Source organism: Aulonocara stuartgranti (genome assembly GCF_965226115.1).
Source record: "Aulonocara stuartgranti genome assembly, chromosome: 9".
In the NCBI taxonomy this organism is placed as follows: domain Eukaryota; kingdom Metazoa; phylum Chordata; class Actinopteri; order Cichliformes; family Cichlidae; genus Aulonocara; species Aulonocara stuartgranti.
The window spans coordinates 31,620,606-31,638,879 of NC_138960.1; the positions used below are offsets into that span (position 1 = coordinate 31,620,606).

General features: G+C 42.3%; 1 protein-coding gene across 3 annotated transcripts in view; it reads left to right on the forward strand.

The window, feature by feature from the left end:
• The window catches only part of LOC309713793 (uncharacterized protein), a 54,398-nt gene that overhangs the window by 24,460 nt on the left and 11,664 nt on the right, over window positions 1-18,274 (forward strand). The window contains exons 3-5 of one of the 3 annotated variants that reach the window (XR_014278683.1): window positions 259-855; window positions 1,833-2,429; window positions 5,576-6,675. Coding sequence is in view for 1 of the 3 variants with exons in the window: in XM_082545647.1 (XP_082401773.1) it covers window positions 259-855 (597 nt within the window). In the remaining 2 variants the exon portion in view is untranslated. Of the gene's footprint in view, window positions 1-258; window positions 856-1,832; window positions 2,430-5,575; window positions 6,676-18,274 lie in introns of those variants that run through there. The other 2 variants (XR_014278684.1, XM_082545647.1) reach the window with 2 other exon arrangements.

Genomic DNA, 18,274 nt, shown 5'->3' on the forward strand with positions numbered 1-18,274 from the left:
AAGTCTTTTTTTCTGTGGGGAGTAAAAGTAAAGAAAAAATATTCTAGAGTGTTTAAACAGTGATTAATTATTTTAACACCAGGTTGGATGTAATGTGTTAGAACTTCCAGCAGGTGGGGATAAGAGACCTTTAAGGTGTTTGGTGCCACACTCCACCTTCAGGTTTAAAACTAGTGTTAATGGAGGGAGTTTGAAGGTTGAGTTTGTTCCACGACTGCATTTCACTCACTGCCTCTGTTTGTATCTCTGTCACTGCAGGACCAACATGGAGCGAGAAGTCAGCGCTCTCAGGAGGCCAACAAACCTCACAGAAGAAAGGGAGAGAAAAAACACACCTGTGACGAGTGTGGGAAGGATTTTACTGAGAAGTGTTTACTAAAACGTCATCAGGTCATCCACACTGGAGAGAGACCGTTCAGCTGTGACTTGTGTGGAAAGACTTTTTCCTGGAAGAGTGGCCTAAAAGCTCACCAACTCATCCACAGTGGAGTTAAAGCGTACAACTGTGATCAGTGTGGCAGAGCTTTTACTGACAGTAGCAGCTTACAGAGGCATCTAGTTACCCACTCTGGAATTAAGGCATACAGCTGTGACATTTGTGGAAAAACTTTCAGCCTGAAAGAAACTCTAAATACACACCTACGCATTCACACCAGACATTTTGTGTACTGCTGTGATCAGTGTGGCAAACAGTTTATAACAAACACGCAGTTACAACGCCACATGTTGACCCACTCGGAGGAGAGACCTTATAAATGTGACCTGTGTGAGAAGACTTTTAAATCTCCACATTACCTGAGACGACACCAACAGATCCACACCAGAAAGAGACTCTCGAAGCGCAGTTACTGTGAGGTATGTATTTTTATTTTTATCTTGTCATTTTAGCCTGACTGTTTGGAACAACTCTGCAAATTAAACTGTGTTAGCATGTTAGCAATTCTACTGCCTGGAAAAGGCTGCATCTGAGGCGGCACAGTTAATCTGCCTCAGATTGTTTTGCAGCATGTTTCATAATCTGAAAAAAAAGACATAATGACACATGTACAGACCCAAGATCTGATTTCAACACATGAGGACTTACATGTAAGCTTTAATCTCCAGTTGATCAAATCCCACTGAGCAGTCCTTCCCTTTAAATCTAACCTCTCTTCTTCCTCTCCTGTCCTGTGTGTCTTATCTTTCTCCATCTCTGAGTGAAGTTAGCTCTCTTTCTTTTCTCTCCCTGTGATGTACAGCAGCTGGACCTTTAGCCAGCAACACACTGTGAGACAAACTGCACACGAACAGTTTGTGTGTTTGCTGATGTTTGTTGATAGAAACGCTGCATTTGAAATTACCTGTTTGTTCAGGTGCTGTGCAAAAAAGAAAGAAGAACAACGTCTCACTTTAACTCCTGACTATGACTCACAGTTTTGCCTCTTTCATCTCTTTTTATGTTTCAAACCCTGGTGATTAGTACACGATCAGGATTGTCTTTCATGTGTTACTTTTCAGGCTCAAATCAGTTTGATGTTTGAAACCAAAAGTAAAAAGACTGTTTTGAAAATATAATGAGTAGAAAGTCTTTTTTTTCTGTGGGGAGTAAAAGTAAGGAAAACAAGGAAAAAATGATTTTAGAGTGTTTAAACAGTCATAAATTATTTTTAACACCAGGTTGGATGTAATGTGTTTCTACTACCAGCAGGTGGGGATAAGAGACCTTTAAGGTGTTCGGTGCCACACTCCACCTTCAGGTTTAAAACTAGTGTTAATGGAGGGAGTTTGAAGGTTGAGTTTGTTCCACGACTGCATTTCACTCACTGCCTCTGTTTGTATCTCTGTCACTGCAGGACCAACATGGAGCGAGAAGTCAGCGCTCTTAGGAGGCTGACAAACCTCACAGAAGAAAGGGAGAGAAAACATACACCTGTGACGAGTGTGGGAAGTGTTTTATTTCCAAATGTCACCTGAAACTTCATCAGGTCAGCCACACTGGAGAGAGACCGTTCAGCTGTGACTTGTGTGGAAAGACTTTTTCCAGGAAGGATTCCCTAAAAAACCACCAACTCATCCACAGTGGAGTTAAAGCGTACAGCTGTGATCAGTGTGGAAGAGCTTTTACTCAAAGTGGCCACCTGCAGAGTCATCTAGTTACCCACTCTGGAATTAAGGCATACAGCTGTGACATCTGTGGGAAAACCTTCAGCCGGTTAGGGAACCGAAATACACACCTACGCATTCACACCGGACATGATGTGTACTGCTGTGATCAGTGTAGCAAACAGTTTATAACCAACAAGCAGTTACAACAACACATGTTTACCCACACTGAGGAGAGACCTTATAAATGTGACCTGTGTGAGAAGGCTTTTAAAGCTCCACATCACCTGAGACTACACTAACAGATCCACACTAGAAAGAGACTCTCCAAGTGCAGTTACTGTGAGGTATGTATTTATATTTTTATCTTGTCATTTTAGCCTGACTGTTTGAAACAATTATGCTCATTAAACTGTCTCAGCTAGGGGTGGGTTTTGATAATCAATTTACTGATTAAAATCAATTCTGGCTTGGATAACGTGACATCAATTCATTAAAATCCTGAATCGATTTTTTTAATATAATTTTATTTTGCTCGAAAAGCCCCGAATCTCAGTTGAAACCTTACAAAATTTTGACAACCACCAAACAGTAAATGAGAGCAGGTACACGGATTCTGCACAAAGACGTAAACACAAAGCGCCGACCCGCGGATCAGAATCAGTGAGTTGTCGCCTTTCTCACCTGACAGCACGGACACGGTCGGGGCTGAAAGCTTGCAGCTCACTGATTCTGATGTTTCGTCAATTCTACTGCATGAAAAAGCAGCTCTTTTATTTATTTATTTATTTATTTTTTTTTTGCCTGTCCCATTTGGTTCTTTAGCCATCAGAATTGTTGTCTGAAGACCAACAAGGATACCCAATGGATTTACTTTGCCAAATGGATCTTCGTGGCATTGCCGTATTGGTCCATTTGGTCGATCTTTGTTTTTATTATTTATTATATTTTATTTTCAGATGTTACAGACGGGACAGACATCAGTGAGGGATAGGAAAGGGAGAAAGAAAGAGGAAGGAAAGGAAAAACAGAAGGGGAGAGGGACAGTGAGAAAGGGGGGGAGAAAAAAAATAAAAATCTCCTGGATCACCTGTTGAGAGAAGAATAGAAGACAAAAAAAACAAAGCAACATACTAAACACAACACCATCGCATTAATCTAGCTAAGTGTAAACAGCAGTAAATACTAAATATTCAATGTTGTTGTGCAGCACGCAGGACAGATGTGCTTCGAAGTAGTAGCCAAGAAAGGTGTAATTTAAGTCTACGAGCAGTGAACACCCGTGTGCATACCTGTGTGGATCAGCGTGCTTGTATTCCAAAGGTTTCTCCATGTAACGATCTGCTAGGGAGTGTGGGGGGGGCCACAGCCCCGTCCTCCAGGGTGTGAAGCAGGTATGGAGGAGATCAAAACTCCAGACATCCAGAGGCCCCCAGAACACAAGAAACCATGGAAGACCAACAGAGGGGCAGCCGCACCACTGTCCCAGCAAGAGCTGAGGAGAGTCCCAGATGAGGGCTCACTCAGCAGCCGTGGAGCAGAAGCCAGGGGGAGTTGCAGTGACGCGCCCGTGAGCTCCGCCGGCAGCCAGCTGTGCCTGAGTGACCGAGCCCCAGGCCGAGAGGCCGGGGGCACCCCACCTCCGAAGTGGTCCAAGCGAGCCCCAGGTTCCAGGCCCCGATAAGCGGCCGCCAAGGAGTGAGCCGGTGTGTACCTGGGCGCCCACCCCCAGACACAAAGAACCACCAACGCACCGACACCTGAGGGAGTCCGCCACTGGCAGGGGAAGTGGTGGTGGGTGGAGATATGCCTCCAAACCTTGGAGGGCCTGAGGTGTCCCCAGAGAGGTGGTGTCTGATACCCAACCTGACATATAGACACAGACATACAGGCACACACAGACACAAACATCCATTCCCCCCCTCATGCTCTCATATGCACTTACTCCACACTCAACCAACGTGGAGACAGACATAAAGAGACGCTGTACACACGATCACACTCCCCAAGCGTACTCTACAAACCGGGTCTAGGTACCCTTGCCCCTGGAGGGGGGAACTGCACCCAGACCCAGGTGGTGTTACCCTTTTCCCTGCGGTGGGGAGAGGCAGACCACCCCGACTCCGTAGCAGCAGGGAGGCCCCACACTCCAGACCGCAGTCGGACGGCCAACTCCTCCTAGCCCTCCCGCTCCAGCAGGCCGCAGAGAATGGGGGTGGGAGAAGACTCCAAACCTCCCTCCACCCGCTCATTGTAGTGTTGATGCATGTGTGTTCTAAGGTGCAATTAAAACCCAGGAGGGCATGGAGCTACCTGCCAGAGAGCAGCAGGTAAGCGCATAGTCCCTCCTGATAGCCCTCAATGTCTACGTGTATTTAAAATTGAGAGGTGGGCAACGACGCCAGGGGTGAGGTATACACCCTGATGGTAATATGGACTCCGTGATTGTGCCCACCCCTAAGATCCTATATGTATGTGTAATGAGAGTGTGAATAATGTGAATGTCTAAGTTGTGGGATAAAATTGAGGCAGAGGCAGCCGGAAGGGGACAGAGGGGGGGGTAGCCTCCTCTGCACCCTGGTGACATACCCCTACTCCAAGGCCCTGCATGTGTGGGTGGTTGTGGTGGAGCGGGAAGAGGGAGGCAGCTGGAGATGGGGAGGGAAGGAAGGGAGGGGCAGGTAACCCCTCCCTGGGGCCAGCTCCCCCGCTGACCCCAGTAGGCACTCCCACACTCCGCGACCCGCCAGAGAAAGAGGGCCCAGGCCCATCCAGACCGGGGCCCAGTGCAGCAGCGCCTCCCGGCCCCACAGAGCCCGGGACAGTTCACCCAACCCCACCACAGAAAAAGCTGCACCCACCCCACCATCCACTCATCTTCCAGACTACATAAGACAGTAAACGCCCAGGCTGAGATCTTCCTCCACCTCTCCTGTATCTCCCCCTCCTGCAGAGAGAGTCCCTGAAGAGAGGAAAGCTCCTGCAGATGTGACCATCTCCCCCTCCAGTTGAAGAGCCCCCCAGGTGGCTCGACGCACCGGCGGCACCCTGCTCCAGGGCTGGGCCCCCATGCACCCACCCGCCCACAACCCCGGCAAAACACCAACCAGGACCCAAGCCCCCGAGGCCCGGCCAGGGCCCCAGCCCAGAGACGGAGCGCCCCCAGAACCTCACGCCCATCCCGGACCCACCCAGGGGCAGCCAGGCCACCAGGTCAGTAACCCACGTCCGTCAGCACAGACCCTCCCCTAGCCCCGCTGCACGCAGCCGCGAGGAAACAGTCACCTGAGAGCCAACAGAGCCCCCAACCGGACATGACCGCTACCCCGGGTTGAGCCCCCCAAGGAAGATGCCTTGAAAAAGCAGCTCTGAGTGATTATTCAGATTTTCATTTCAGTTATGATTTTGTTTTTTATTCACTCTTTATTTCAGGCGACGTTCAGGATAAAAATGGTGAAGGACTGACTTACACTGTCTTTGTGTCTTTGTTTAGAAGCAGAGCGACACAGATGGATCCAGTTCTCAACCCTGTCATCACTGTGTTGGTGGGAAAGATTTTCGTTGTGACCTCTGTGGAAAAAATTTCAGTCACCAATACACCCTAAAAACACATCAACGTAAACACACTGGAGACAAACTGAAATACTGCAAAGAATGTGGAAGAAGCTTCACCACATCAAGTGGATTAAAACGCCATGAACTCATTCACAGCGGGGTTAAAAAGCACATCTGTGACCAGTGTGGGTCATCTTTCATTACTGCAAGTGGGCTTAAAACACACAAACAAGTCCACACAGGAGAGAAACCATACAAGTGCAGATACTGTGACAAAAGCTTCTCACAATCAGCTAATCGTAACTATCATGAACGTGCACACATGGAAGGAAACTACAGCTGTGACCAGTGTGACAAGAGCTTCAGGAATCTCAGTTCATACTCCGAACACAAACGATCCCACGTTACTAATAAACTGTTTCACTGTTACCAATGTGCCAAAACATTCACCTCATTGTCTGCTCTGTGCAAACATCAGCGTGATCACTCAGGGCTGAAATCACTCCCATCACTGGATCACAGTGAATCTAAAGAGACAGAAAGATCCTCTTCTGCTTTCAGGGTCAGACTCAAAACCCTTGAGATCAGGCTCCACAGAGTTCAGAGTGAATCTCCTGTAAAGATCTGATGAGGCAACTATGAATGAAAATGGTTCCCTAGTCTCATTTTAAGCTTTCTAAACTGTTCTGCTTCAGTGTTCATGTCGAGTGGTTCGCTTTGTTCCAGCAGTTGGATGAAGAAGTTTGAGCTGTGATTTCATTTCCTGTATTTCAGAGTAAAGGCTGAAGTGACAAATGGAAACATGTTTACAGTCAGTCAGATGAACTGTTTTCAGTGGCACAGATGGAGGTTTATCAGAGGAGGAGACTTGGCTGTTCTCCACTCACACTGAACAGGGTTCCTGCAGCTTATTAAAAATCTGACCTGAAAGTTATGAAAAATTTCCTTGTAACACTGAGTTACAGTAGGGGGGCTGCTCCGTAATCCAGTTCAATAACACATCTCCTGACATTAAACGTAAGCTTATTTAATAATGTGGATCTCTTTTGTCCAGATTTTTATTCAGAGGCAGCAACTGTGGTAAGAATTGACCCGGATCTTTACAGATCTTACAGTTTAGTATCAAGTTCATTTCCTTGTTGATGCAGAGCCAGAATTTAGATATTTTTAGACAATTCCATAAAAGACGCATGTAAGTTCCATCTGCTGTTTTACATTTGAGAAAAATTTGAAACATCTTTAAAATCTTGTATTTTTCCTTAAACTTGCTGTAGGTATTAAAACTTATGATTTTGTGTTTAAGATGTCGAAACAATTAATTTTGGGAATTCATTTTTTTAAAGTTGTGGTTTCATTTGCTCAGAGTTCATCAACGTTTTCCTGATGCAAGGTGGGATGGATCCATGCTTTTATGGTGTTTAAGACAAATTCTGAAAGCCGAACGTTGCAGAGATTGAGACCCATTAGACCAGGCAGCATTTTTCAATCTTCTATTGTCCTAAGCTGTGGCCTCAGTTTCACTGGAAGTTGAACCCAAGTACGGTGTTCAGCTGTGGACTGGTCCATGGACCCGCCTGTCCTCCAGGAACACAAGTACACATCCTGGACAGGGAGGAACGCCTGTTTGAGACCAGAGTCAAGGAGACCATTTACATGACAAGGGAAAGACTGAATCAAGGAAGGGTCCTAAGGGGACTTTTATTTCCTTTGCAACATCCATTTGAATTTCCATTTAAACACAGACAACAAGTAACTAGACTAAGCACAGTAGGAAATGGTTTGCCCCTTCTCATCAGCAACACCTGGACAGAATTACCCTTGACCTTAAATAACCCCGTACCTACCTCTGCCATAACCAGTACATAAAATGAAATACAACCCTCTAGTGGTGATAAGGACAGGGAAACAAGAAAAATGGCTCCTACACACCAGCTCCTAATTACATGAGGCAGAGGACATAGGCTGTGTCCCAATTAAGAGACTGTACGCTTGAAGTACGCATTTTAAGTGCAGTTACGTCACCGCCACGCGACGACGGCTGTCCCAATTCAAAGTGTACTTCAAATGCATACTCAAAATGCGCCGTCGATTTCCCCAAATATCAAGCGTGGTCCGGTGCACGCTTCGTGGTCCCATATATCCCACAATTCATAGCGCGGCGGTGGGTGTGGAGAAGTGTGCCGCAAAATACGGCAGAAGGGAGCGGCCGAAGAGGTTGTTTTTTTTTTTCCAAACTTCATTGAAATCATAAAGCGAACAGTCAGTCATTCCAGTTCAGTTTGTACAGTAGACATGCAAGGCAAATAAGAGTAACAATATACAGTACAATGAAATAAGAAGGATAAATAAATAAAGGATAGAAAAGAAAAAAAGGGGGGGATATGTGACAGACTTCATAACAACTTTGTACTTGAAAGTTGTGACAGCTCATTCGTTAAACATTTCTGAATGAATTTCAATCAATGATAAACTTTTTTTATTGGAAGTTAATTTAAGAGAGTTTGAGTAATATTCAATTTCAATCAAAAACAAATTAAATGATGGGGTTGAGTTTTGAAATTTACATTTATGTATGTGGAATTTCCCTAATAAGATGGAGCGGCCGAAGAGTGAACTGTCAAAAGTACTGAATATGACGTCACTTATTTATGTGCGAATGTTTAATAATTAAAGTCAGTCATATATGCACAAACACAACAAGCTGAAAGTCAGTGATATATATGTGTATATATATATATATATATATATATATATATAATCTGACAATACTATAATATTGGCCATATTATATTTACATTACCGCAGTGAGATGGCTTTAGTCTCATGAACAACATTAGCTAATTGTTATTTACTAACTAATCTTAAATGACTATTCAGCACAGAAATGAAGCCCAACTATCATGTTTTACAGTCCCGTGGTCTCAGCCTCAGATACTCAACTAATCAAAGTGATGTCATGACAAAAATGAATGACCAACAAAACATTTTTCTCCTTCATTTCTGTCAAACAAAGCTGTATGTAACGTGTCTCGCGGTTAGTATTATGGTTGCTAGGCAACCTGAACAGCGCGACGAAGCGTATACCGTCCCATTTCACAAGCCTCTCACTTCCGCACTTCTCGTACTTATAGTACGCACCGTACGTAGTGCGCGTAGTGCGCGTACTTCAAACGTGCAGTCTCTTAATTGGGACACAGCCATAGTAATTATTGAACTTAAAGGAGGCATAATAAATCATTATTAGTGATGCATGGATCGATACTGAAATATTGATTCCTCAAATACCAGTAACTTATGTTCTAGAATCGATTCTCATATTAAAATATCGATATTTTAGTAATTTAGGGTAAATTTGTAGTTCATCATTAAGAGGAACACAGTGGAAAGAAAATAAAGAAATACCATTTGGATCGTCTACACTGGAAGGAACTACTTCCTCTTCCGCCTTTCATAGTCATGTTTGAAATACGGCTGTATAAATGTGTCGCAGAGCCTGGCGTGCGCACTCACAACAATGGCTGAGCATAACTGGGGTCATCTGCGGACGTATTTTATCTCCACAAACAGCCGAGACATGGTTTGCGATTCATGTGGTAAGAAAGTGAGGTGTCATGGCAGCTCCACTAACCTCGTCAAACACCTGAGAGTAAATCATATCGCAGGATATGATGAGTGTATGTTGAGGCGAACTGAAGTGGAGAGGACAGGTGCTGCTAGGGCGAGACAGACGTCTCTCGCGGAGTCCTTTAATGCTGCAGGCAGGCAAAGTGTTCAAATAGCGCACCACTTAAGTTTTTTTATTATATGATGACTTCTGCATTATTAAGTGATAAGAACAAGTAGTCTGATGTCCTGTAATCATGATGACGCTAAAATTGGAGATACAATAGAAGATACAATAAATAAAATAATTTTTTGTACAAAGTATCAGTATCGGTTCAGTATCATCGATACCAGCCTGAATTTTACTTGGTATCGAATCAGAAATGAAATCAGTGGTATCCCACATTACTAGTCATGATACATCTTTACAATATGCATAAGAGGGCAAACCATGTTTCATTTATAGGCAAGGCAAGTTTATTTATATAGCACAATTCCACAACAAGGTGATTCAAAGTGCTTTACAGAGACATTCAAAAACAAAAACAAATAAAAAGAATGATTTAAAATTGATTAAAAAACAGTCGATAAAATCAGAACAGTAGATAAAATCAGTAGTTAAAATGTAAGTATTGAAATTTAAGCTTAAAAGTGTGGATTTGGTGTTTTATTCAAATGCAGCTGAGAATAGGTGAGTCTTCAACCTGGATTTAAATAAACTGAGTGTTTCAGCTGATTTGAGGCTTTCTGGGAGTTTGTTCCAGATATATGGAGCATAAAAGCTGAATGCAGCTTCTCTGTGTCTGGTTCTGACTCTGGGAACTGATAAAAAGCCGGATCCAGATGACCTGAGGGATCTGGAAGGTTCATACTGGGTCAGGAGGTCACTGATGTATTTTGGTCCTAAACCATTCAGAGCTTTATAGGCCAGCATTAGAACTTTAAAGTCTATCCTCTGACGGACAGGCAGCCAGTGTAAAGACCTCAGAGCTGGACTGATGTGGTCCACTTTTTTGGTCTTAGTGAGGACTCGAGCAGCAGAGTTCTGAATGAGCTGTAGATGTCTGACTGAATTTTTTAGGTAGACCTGTAAAGATGCTGTTACAGTAATCAAGCATACTAAAGATGAATGCATGGACTAGTTTTTCCATGCACTGTTGGGACATTAGATCTTTTATCCTTGAAATATTCTTGAGGTGATAGTAAGCTGATTTTGTTATTGTCTTAATGTGTTTTTCTAAGTTTAGGTCTGCATCCATCACTACAACCAAATTTCTCGCCTGGTTTGTGGTTTTTAGGTGTATAGATTGAAGTTCTCTGGTGACCTGTAATCGTTTTTCTTTGGCGCCAAAGACTATTACCTCACTTTTGTTTTTGTTTAGCTGGAGAAAATTGTGGCACAACCAGTCATTAATTTCCTCAATGCATTTACCAAGAGCCTGTACAGGGCCTCAGTCTCCTGGTGACATTGTGATATATATTTGTGTGTCATCTGCATAGCTATGACAGTTTATTTTGTTGTGCTTTATAATCTGTGCCAGTGGGAGCATGTAAATGTTAAACAGAAGGGGTCCCAAGAGGGAACCTTGGGGAACTCCACATGTGATACTTGTCTGCTCAGATGTGAAGTTACCTATTGATACAAAGTATTTCCTGTTTTCTAAGTATGTTTTGAACCAGTTTAGTACAGTCCTGAAAGACCTGCCCAGTTCTCCAGTCGTTTGAGTAATATGTTGTGGTCAACTATATCAAATGCTGCACTGAGATCCAGTAAAACTAAGACTGACATTTTTCCACTGTCTGTATTCAGACATATGTCATTGAACACTTTGGTCAGAGCGGTTTCAGTGCTGTGGTTCTGTCTAAAACCTGACTGGAAGGCATCATAGCAGTTATTCTGTTTTAAGAAGTAATTGAGCTGTTGAGAAACTGCTTTTCAATGATCTTACTTAAAAATGGGAGATTTGAGATCGGCCTGTAGTTGTTCATTTGTGTCTTGTCAAGATTGTCCTTTTTTAGTATAGGTTTAATTACAGCAGTTTTTAGTGGTTCTGGAAACACACCTGACATTAAAGAAAAGTTGACGATCTGTAACACATCTGACTCTTTGAGACCTTTTTGAAAAAACCTGTTGGCAGGACATCTAAACAGCAGGAGGAGGAGTTCAGTTGACCTAAGATGTCCTCCAGGTCTTTGCTGTTAATAGGGTGAAACTGTTTGATGGTATTTAATAGGGGTGGGGGGAAAAATCGATACTGTGTAGCATCGTGATATTTTGTTTGCTAATAATGTATCGATACAGGGACAGCAGAAATCGATATTTTGTTACAAAAAAAGTTTTTGTGGACTGGAACATGCTCTTACTTCAGAGCATGTTGATCAGCTCCTTTTTCTGAGCAAGAATCCTGACATTCCTTCACTGTCCAAATGTGTTTAACTTTTTTTTTTGGCAGCAATAAACATGACAGTTTACTTATTTTAATTTAAGACATGTTTTATTTTAATTAAGTTTAAAACTTTTTTACTTAATGTAAAATTATATTTTGTTTTAATTTACTTTCAAATTCTTCAGTTGCTGAATGGGCTGCATAGTTTTCATAAATTGCATAGTTCAGAATAGCTATAATTGTACCAGATTGTTGCATTCAGTTAAGTTGGACTAGACTGTAATACAAACCGTTCAGTTTGTCAACAATAAAACTGACTGAAATGAGAGAAAGACTGAGTGTGAGACTTTGATATTAGATAAAATGAATATTGATAAAGTTTACCTTTATGTACAGAATCTGAATATCGCAAAATATTTTAAAAAATTGCAATAATATCGTATCGTGCGTTAAGTATTGTGATAATATCGTATCGCGGGATGTATGGTGATTCCCACCTCTAGTGTTTAAACAGTGGACACAGTACATATCCTGAATCTGCTGTTGATGTACCAATTGCTTGTCTAATCTTTTGGATTTTTTCTGTGAAGAATTTGGCAAAGTCATTGCAGGTCATGGTCGAATGAAGTTCAGCTGCCACTGACACAGGAGGGTTTGTTAGCCTGTCAACTGTAGAAAAAACATCATTCTAAATCATTCTATACATCATTCTACCAGTAATCTAGTTCATCAGTTTGTAGCTTCACAAAACAAAACGAAAATGAATTTTTGCAACAGGTTTTTCAATCAATTTTGTTAATTTTGTTTCCAGATAAGAGAGGCCAGACCTTTCTTATCCTCTATGTTTAATCTGGACCTTGGGACAGCTAAGAGCATCTGATCCACAGACTTCAGTGATCTTACAGGAGTGAACCAATTTAAAAGATCAGATAGGTATGAGGGTGCTAACCCATGCAACGCCTTAAAAACACATAATAAAATCTTAAAATTAATTCAAAACCTAACTGGCAGCCAGTGTAAGGATGCCAGTATGGGAGATATGTAGTCTTGGTTGCATAAAATAAGATAACCTTTATTAATCCTACGTGTGGGAAATTTGTTTTGTTACATCAGTGGACAGTGCAAAGTTGCATAGAAAATTTTGAGAAAAAACACTGGAATAATACATCCATGAGATACTGTACACAATAGAATAGAATGAAATAAAATACTACATACAATCGAATCCACATGTGTGGATGTGTGTGCTTGGTCAGTTGAAGTCTTTGTTGTGGAGTCTGACAGCAGTGGGGAGGAAAGACCTGCGAAATCTCTCCGTCCCACATCGTAGGTGCCGCAGCCACTGAAGGAGCTGCTCAGAGCTGTCAGAGTCTCCTGCATGGGGTTGGAGATGTTGTCCAACAGGGATGACAGCTTAGCCACCATTCTCCTGTCACTCACCACCTCTAGGTCCAGAGGGCATCCTAGAACAGAACTGAAAGTAGAGATAGTGTCTGTCTCCCGAATCCAAACTGGAAGCTGGTTCCACAGAAGAGGGGCCTGAAAACTGAAGGCTCTCCCTCCCATTCTACTTTTAAATACTCTAGGAACAACAAGTAAGCCTGCAGTGCGAGAGCAAAGTGCTCTAATAAGGTGATATGGTACTACAAGGTCATTAAGATAAGACGGGGCCTGATTATTTAAGACCTTGTATGTGAGGAGCAGAATTTTGAATTCATGCCAGTATATGACATCCCCTCATCTCATCTATCACTCTCCACTTGGTGTCCATTTGAGAACAAGGCACAACTTGCTATTGCAATTAACTATTATGTAATTATCCACACCTAACAACTCCTGCACTTAATCTATAATAAATTTCTGACAGCAGCAAAACATTCCAATTGTGCTTATTATTATTTTTATACTGGAATACCTCTCCAACAACTGGTCCATGTAGCAGAACGCTCGTAACCAGAGCGTTTTGCCATCAAGGGCAATCATTGGTTAATGGCGATCGTGTGACTGATGCAAGTCAGATCCTTTTATTTAGCAAAAACTATGATTGATAGTTAAATATTATTTTTGAGGGGCACAGACAGGACTCCACAAGTACACACACATAAAAAAAAAATGCCTCAACAAACGGGCACTTTGGGCTCCCATCAGGAAAGGGACGGGTGCTCAAGCCCCTTGCGCCCCCCCTCTGAACGTGCCTGGTAAAGATCTTACGTTTCCAGTGATTACAGAAGGGGCAGATGGTCTGTAGCGTCTCCTTCTCTGCCGACAGCGCTCCCTCCCAGCACGACACCCACGTTGTGTCCTTCTCAGCTTGCTGGGAATGTCGTGTTTGTCCACCGGCAGCTCTGCTGCGGGACGCAGCGGTAACAGCTGATACCTACACTAAACAAAGGATCCATATCCATGTGCCGGGTTCCCAAACACGGCCAACAAAAGTTGAAAAAAAAAACAGAGAAAGACAACCAAGACTAGCACAAAACGGTAGTCCATGACTGCAGAATCTAACAGCTGAAACTTTAGATACAAAAAAAAAATGGCAAAAGTAAAGAGGAGATAAGAAAGAAGCTGAGAATGAGCGGAGCTGCTGTAACAAGCTGCCACGCACGGGGGCGCCGGTGTTCAAAGTAGTTCCATGTGCCAGTTAGTAACTGTGCTGCAGCGTTTGGACTAGCTGCAGTCGGCTAACTGATGACAGACTAACACCAGAGTAAAGACTATTACATAAGTCGAGGTGAGATGAAATGAAGGCATGAATAGCTATCTCAAAGTCTCTAAAACAGAGAATTGGCTTCACTTTGCAAGTAGCTGAAGATGAAAGAAACTGGTCTTGATGACAGCATTAATATGTTTATCAAATGTTAGATTACTATCAAAGCTCACTCCTAGGTTCCTCCCAAGGGCTCTTTCAAAATAAATTCCTAAGGGCCCAAAGTCGTAGTGGTCACAGGGACCAAACACAATGATCTTTGTTTTCTGTTCGTTTAAACTGAGAACATTTAAAGCCATCCACGCCTTAACATCCTCCAAACAATCCAGCAATCCCTTCAAAGGACTCACAGATTTATGTTTCAGTGGCAGGTAAATCCGTGAGTTGTCTGCATAACAATGGTGTGAGATGCCATGTTTTTTTAAAAATTGAGCGCATAGAGAGGATATAAATTGAAAAGAGAACTGTGCCAAGAATGGACCGCTGGGGAACCCCACAAAAAATTTAGGTTTTTGAGGACAATGTATCCCCTAATCTAGCAGAAGAGCATTCCAATGCTGACAGTTGAAATAGTTTTATTAACTATGGCGAGCCCTCCAGCCTGGCCAGTAGTTCATGGCGACTTCAGATATTCACAGCCTGGAGGGACAACATCCGAAAGCGAGCTTAACTCACCCAAGTTTAGCCAAGTTTCCGTCACCAGAAGAAGATTTAAGCGATGAGTGGTGAAGAAGTCGTTCAAAATAAAGGTTTTATCTTTTTTTAGCACCTCGCATTAACCAGAGTCAATCTAGCTAATACAGGGTTGCTGGCCAATTCCAATAGGTGCACCAATTCCAGGGATCGCCCGTAGATGAACAACTTGATCTCCGGGGCAAATTTGTTCAGAAGAGCGTAAGGATTAGCCGTTGGTGAAGCAGCCATGCAATTTTTGAATTTTACCAATACACTGCCCTGTTGCCCTCGCCTTCTTTGACATTTCTTCCTGGTGGGATGGCATTGTGGATCGCACCGGAGGAACAGTGGTACAGTCTCGAACACAGGTGGGATATGAAAATCTTCACGTCCTTGGGCCAGTCGGAATTGCTCTACCTCAGTGGCTCTGATATTTAGTAGCGATTGGAAGTCATAAACCAGAAGTGTACAGACATTTTTGAAGAAAACAGATGTAAACAAAGCTAGCAAAAACAAAGCAGGTAACAGCTGACGGCAAGCAGCACACACAGGTGCCATCAAATATCTATCCCTAAATCCATCTACAATCTGGACACTGTGGAGCAGGGAAATTATTTTACTGCTATTGTTAAATAATCATCATTATTACCATTGCATTAATAATATAATCTGTAGTTTAGGCCAGACGAGGCCATTTGAATTACTAGGTTATTCAAATTGATCATTGCTTTAACAATGTAACAGATAGCTTTAAGATGGCCTTAAGATGTTTATGATAATGTTAACTTTGTATTCCAGGTGCAGTTCTAACTATTTTATACACAATGCATATCTGTGCTTATTTGAGTTGATGTTCAGGTTCATTAATGGTCTAAAGCTTCACCTAGTGAGAGTGTCTAGATGATCCATGCTGAGGGAAAACTAGAACATAGAAGGAATTGCAATACATGCTTACACAACAGTTCATTTTAATATCTTTTATATGTTCATATTCTTGTATTAAGCTTTTAGTAGGGGTTCTTGATTAAAACATTTATTTAGTAGAGGACACATACATAGTTTCAGTTGTTACATATCAGAGCGGCTTCTGTCTCTCTGTCTGGTTAGAGGTCAGGAGCTAGTCGCGAGGTGAAACAGGGTGCAATTGTGGTTAGCACACAGACACACACACACACACACACTCAGTTAGAGAATCATTTATAGGTGAAAGTTTAATCATGTTTTGCTTGGGGTTGCAAAAAGAGCAGTTTGTCGCAGAACTGCTGCTGAGGTGTCAGGATGACAGGCGAGCATCCGGCAGTGACAGGAAGCACCTGTTATGAAGATAGAAGACAATTGTTCTTTTAAACGGTGTCAAAAGTCATTGTGGTTTTGATTTGATCTATGTATAAAATGTATCTGTGACGTTGAAGGGGCGTCATTAAATTTAAGCCCTGACGGTATAAATATCTGTTTATGCTTTGATTAAGTTGAAGATCAATTGCTGTTTCTAGTGATCTTCCCACGTGTGAATTAAAAATCATTGTTTGACCAAGAGCTTCTGGACCAAGGGTGGTTTGTACTCTCCTTCCTCAATTTTGAACCTTAACAACACCACAGGTTCTGTACAGCATGAGGGTTAATAAATTGTACCCAAATCAATATGATGTGTAAATTGATTTATTCTTGTACCTCCATGCCACAGTGGCTGGATTCTTCACCCCAGTGAAGAGGTGATTGTTATTGCCTGATTTTAATAAATTGAGCCGTTTGCTCTTTGGTACCAAAGCATATCACAAAAAGGTTAATTCTAAAAATCAAAATCAGCTGTGTGTTAGCGGCAATACATGAAAAATCACAAGACCCACCATACAAGCTAGTTTACGAGCAGTTTTTACAAAGATTATATTAATTTTGTAAAAACCATATGCAAATGCCCAAAGTCTAACAACACAACCACTACAAAAATGTAACTTTTATACAACCAGATTTTCATATACTTAATTTAATAGTGTATTCCTCTCCAGCATTAACTCCTACTTCGTTTGGTATTCTTATGAGAAAAATTCTCCTGTATGACTCGCAGTGAATCCTCGGATATGGTGGGCCACAAAGGATACACCAGACCCATCCTTGAAATGTGTGGAAAAGTAGGACACGTTCGTCACCACATTCGGAGGACTCTTCGACTTTGGAAAGCCTTCATCGCATCGCTGTGACATAATTGCCTACAAATACGGCATTTCAAGTATCAGTCCCCTGAATTTGGACACAGTCTTCCTCTCCTGGTGCATGCTCACTTTTTTTTTGACGTTTTGCAAATAAGGAGGTGGGGCATTGCCACCACTAACTAGTGTGGACCAGAATTCACTCTTACCAAATAATAAAAAATAGATGCTAAAAAAAAAAAACCCAACCAGACAGAAAGATGATAAATTCCCCTGGAGCCAAATATACTGATGCCACAGTAGATTTCACATTACATGAGAAGAAGAACAGGAATAGGGAATTTAATTTAAACTTACATACAGTACAGACTTACATTGATCAGTATTATAATTATGTACAAATATATACAGATGCATCAAAGAATACAGCCAGTCAAACCGGGGTAGCATTTGTGGTCCCTGAAAAGGATCAATGGTGGACCGTCAGTACACACTGGAGAAATGCTTCCAGTACTGTCAGCTGTTCAGTGGGTAGAAGACATGTGACCGTTACAATCAGGCATTTGTTCAGACTGAAGCTCTTCATTGGCCAGTTTACAGTGTAGCCACTCAGAAAGTAGAGCAGATGTACTAACAGAGGTTCAGCAAACATTTAACGAAATACACATGATGGGACTTATAGTTGGCTTTTTATGGATTCCAGCTCACTATGGAGTCAGAGGAAATGAAACGACAGAGTTGTGAAGAAAGCCACAAAACATGGGTTAACTGAACTGGCTTTTAACTTCTGTCAGACAGATAACGAGTATAATAAGGCGAGAAATAAAGGAAACATGAAAAAAACAGTGGGAGGGAGAAAGAAATTTAAGGAGGGTAGGAGAAATGAGAAGCACAGGAAGGAGTAGGAGAGAGGAGGTGGTCATATCTGGAATAAGATTTGGACATATTGGTTTGATCACTACTATTGGTGACTGTCAAACCTTTGAGTCGCCGAGAAGCTGAATAGGGGGATAATGTTGACGCGCCTGCTGTTCAAAATGTAAGTTTACTGCAAAAGGGTTCAAGAAGTGAAAGTTTTTAAAACAGAGTATACATTGAGGGAGGATTCTGGTATCGAC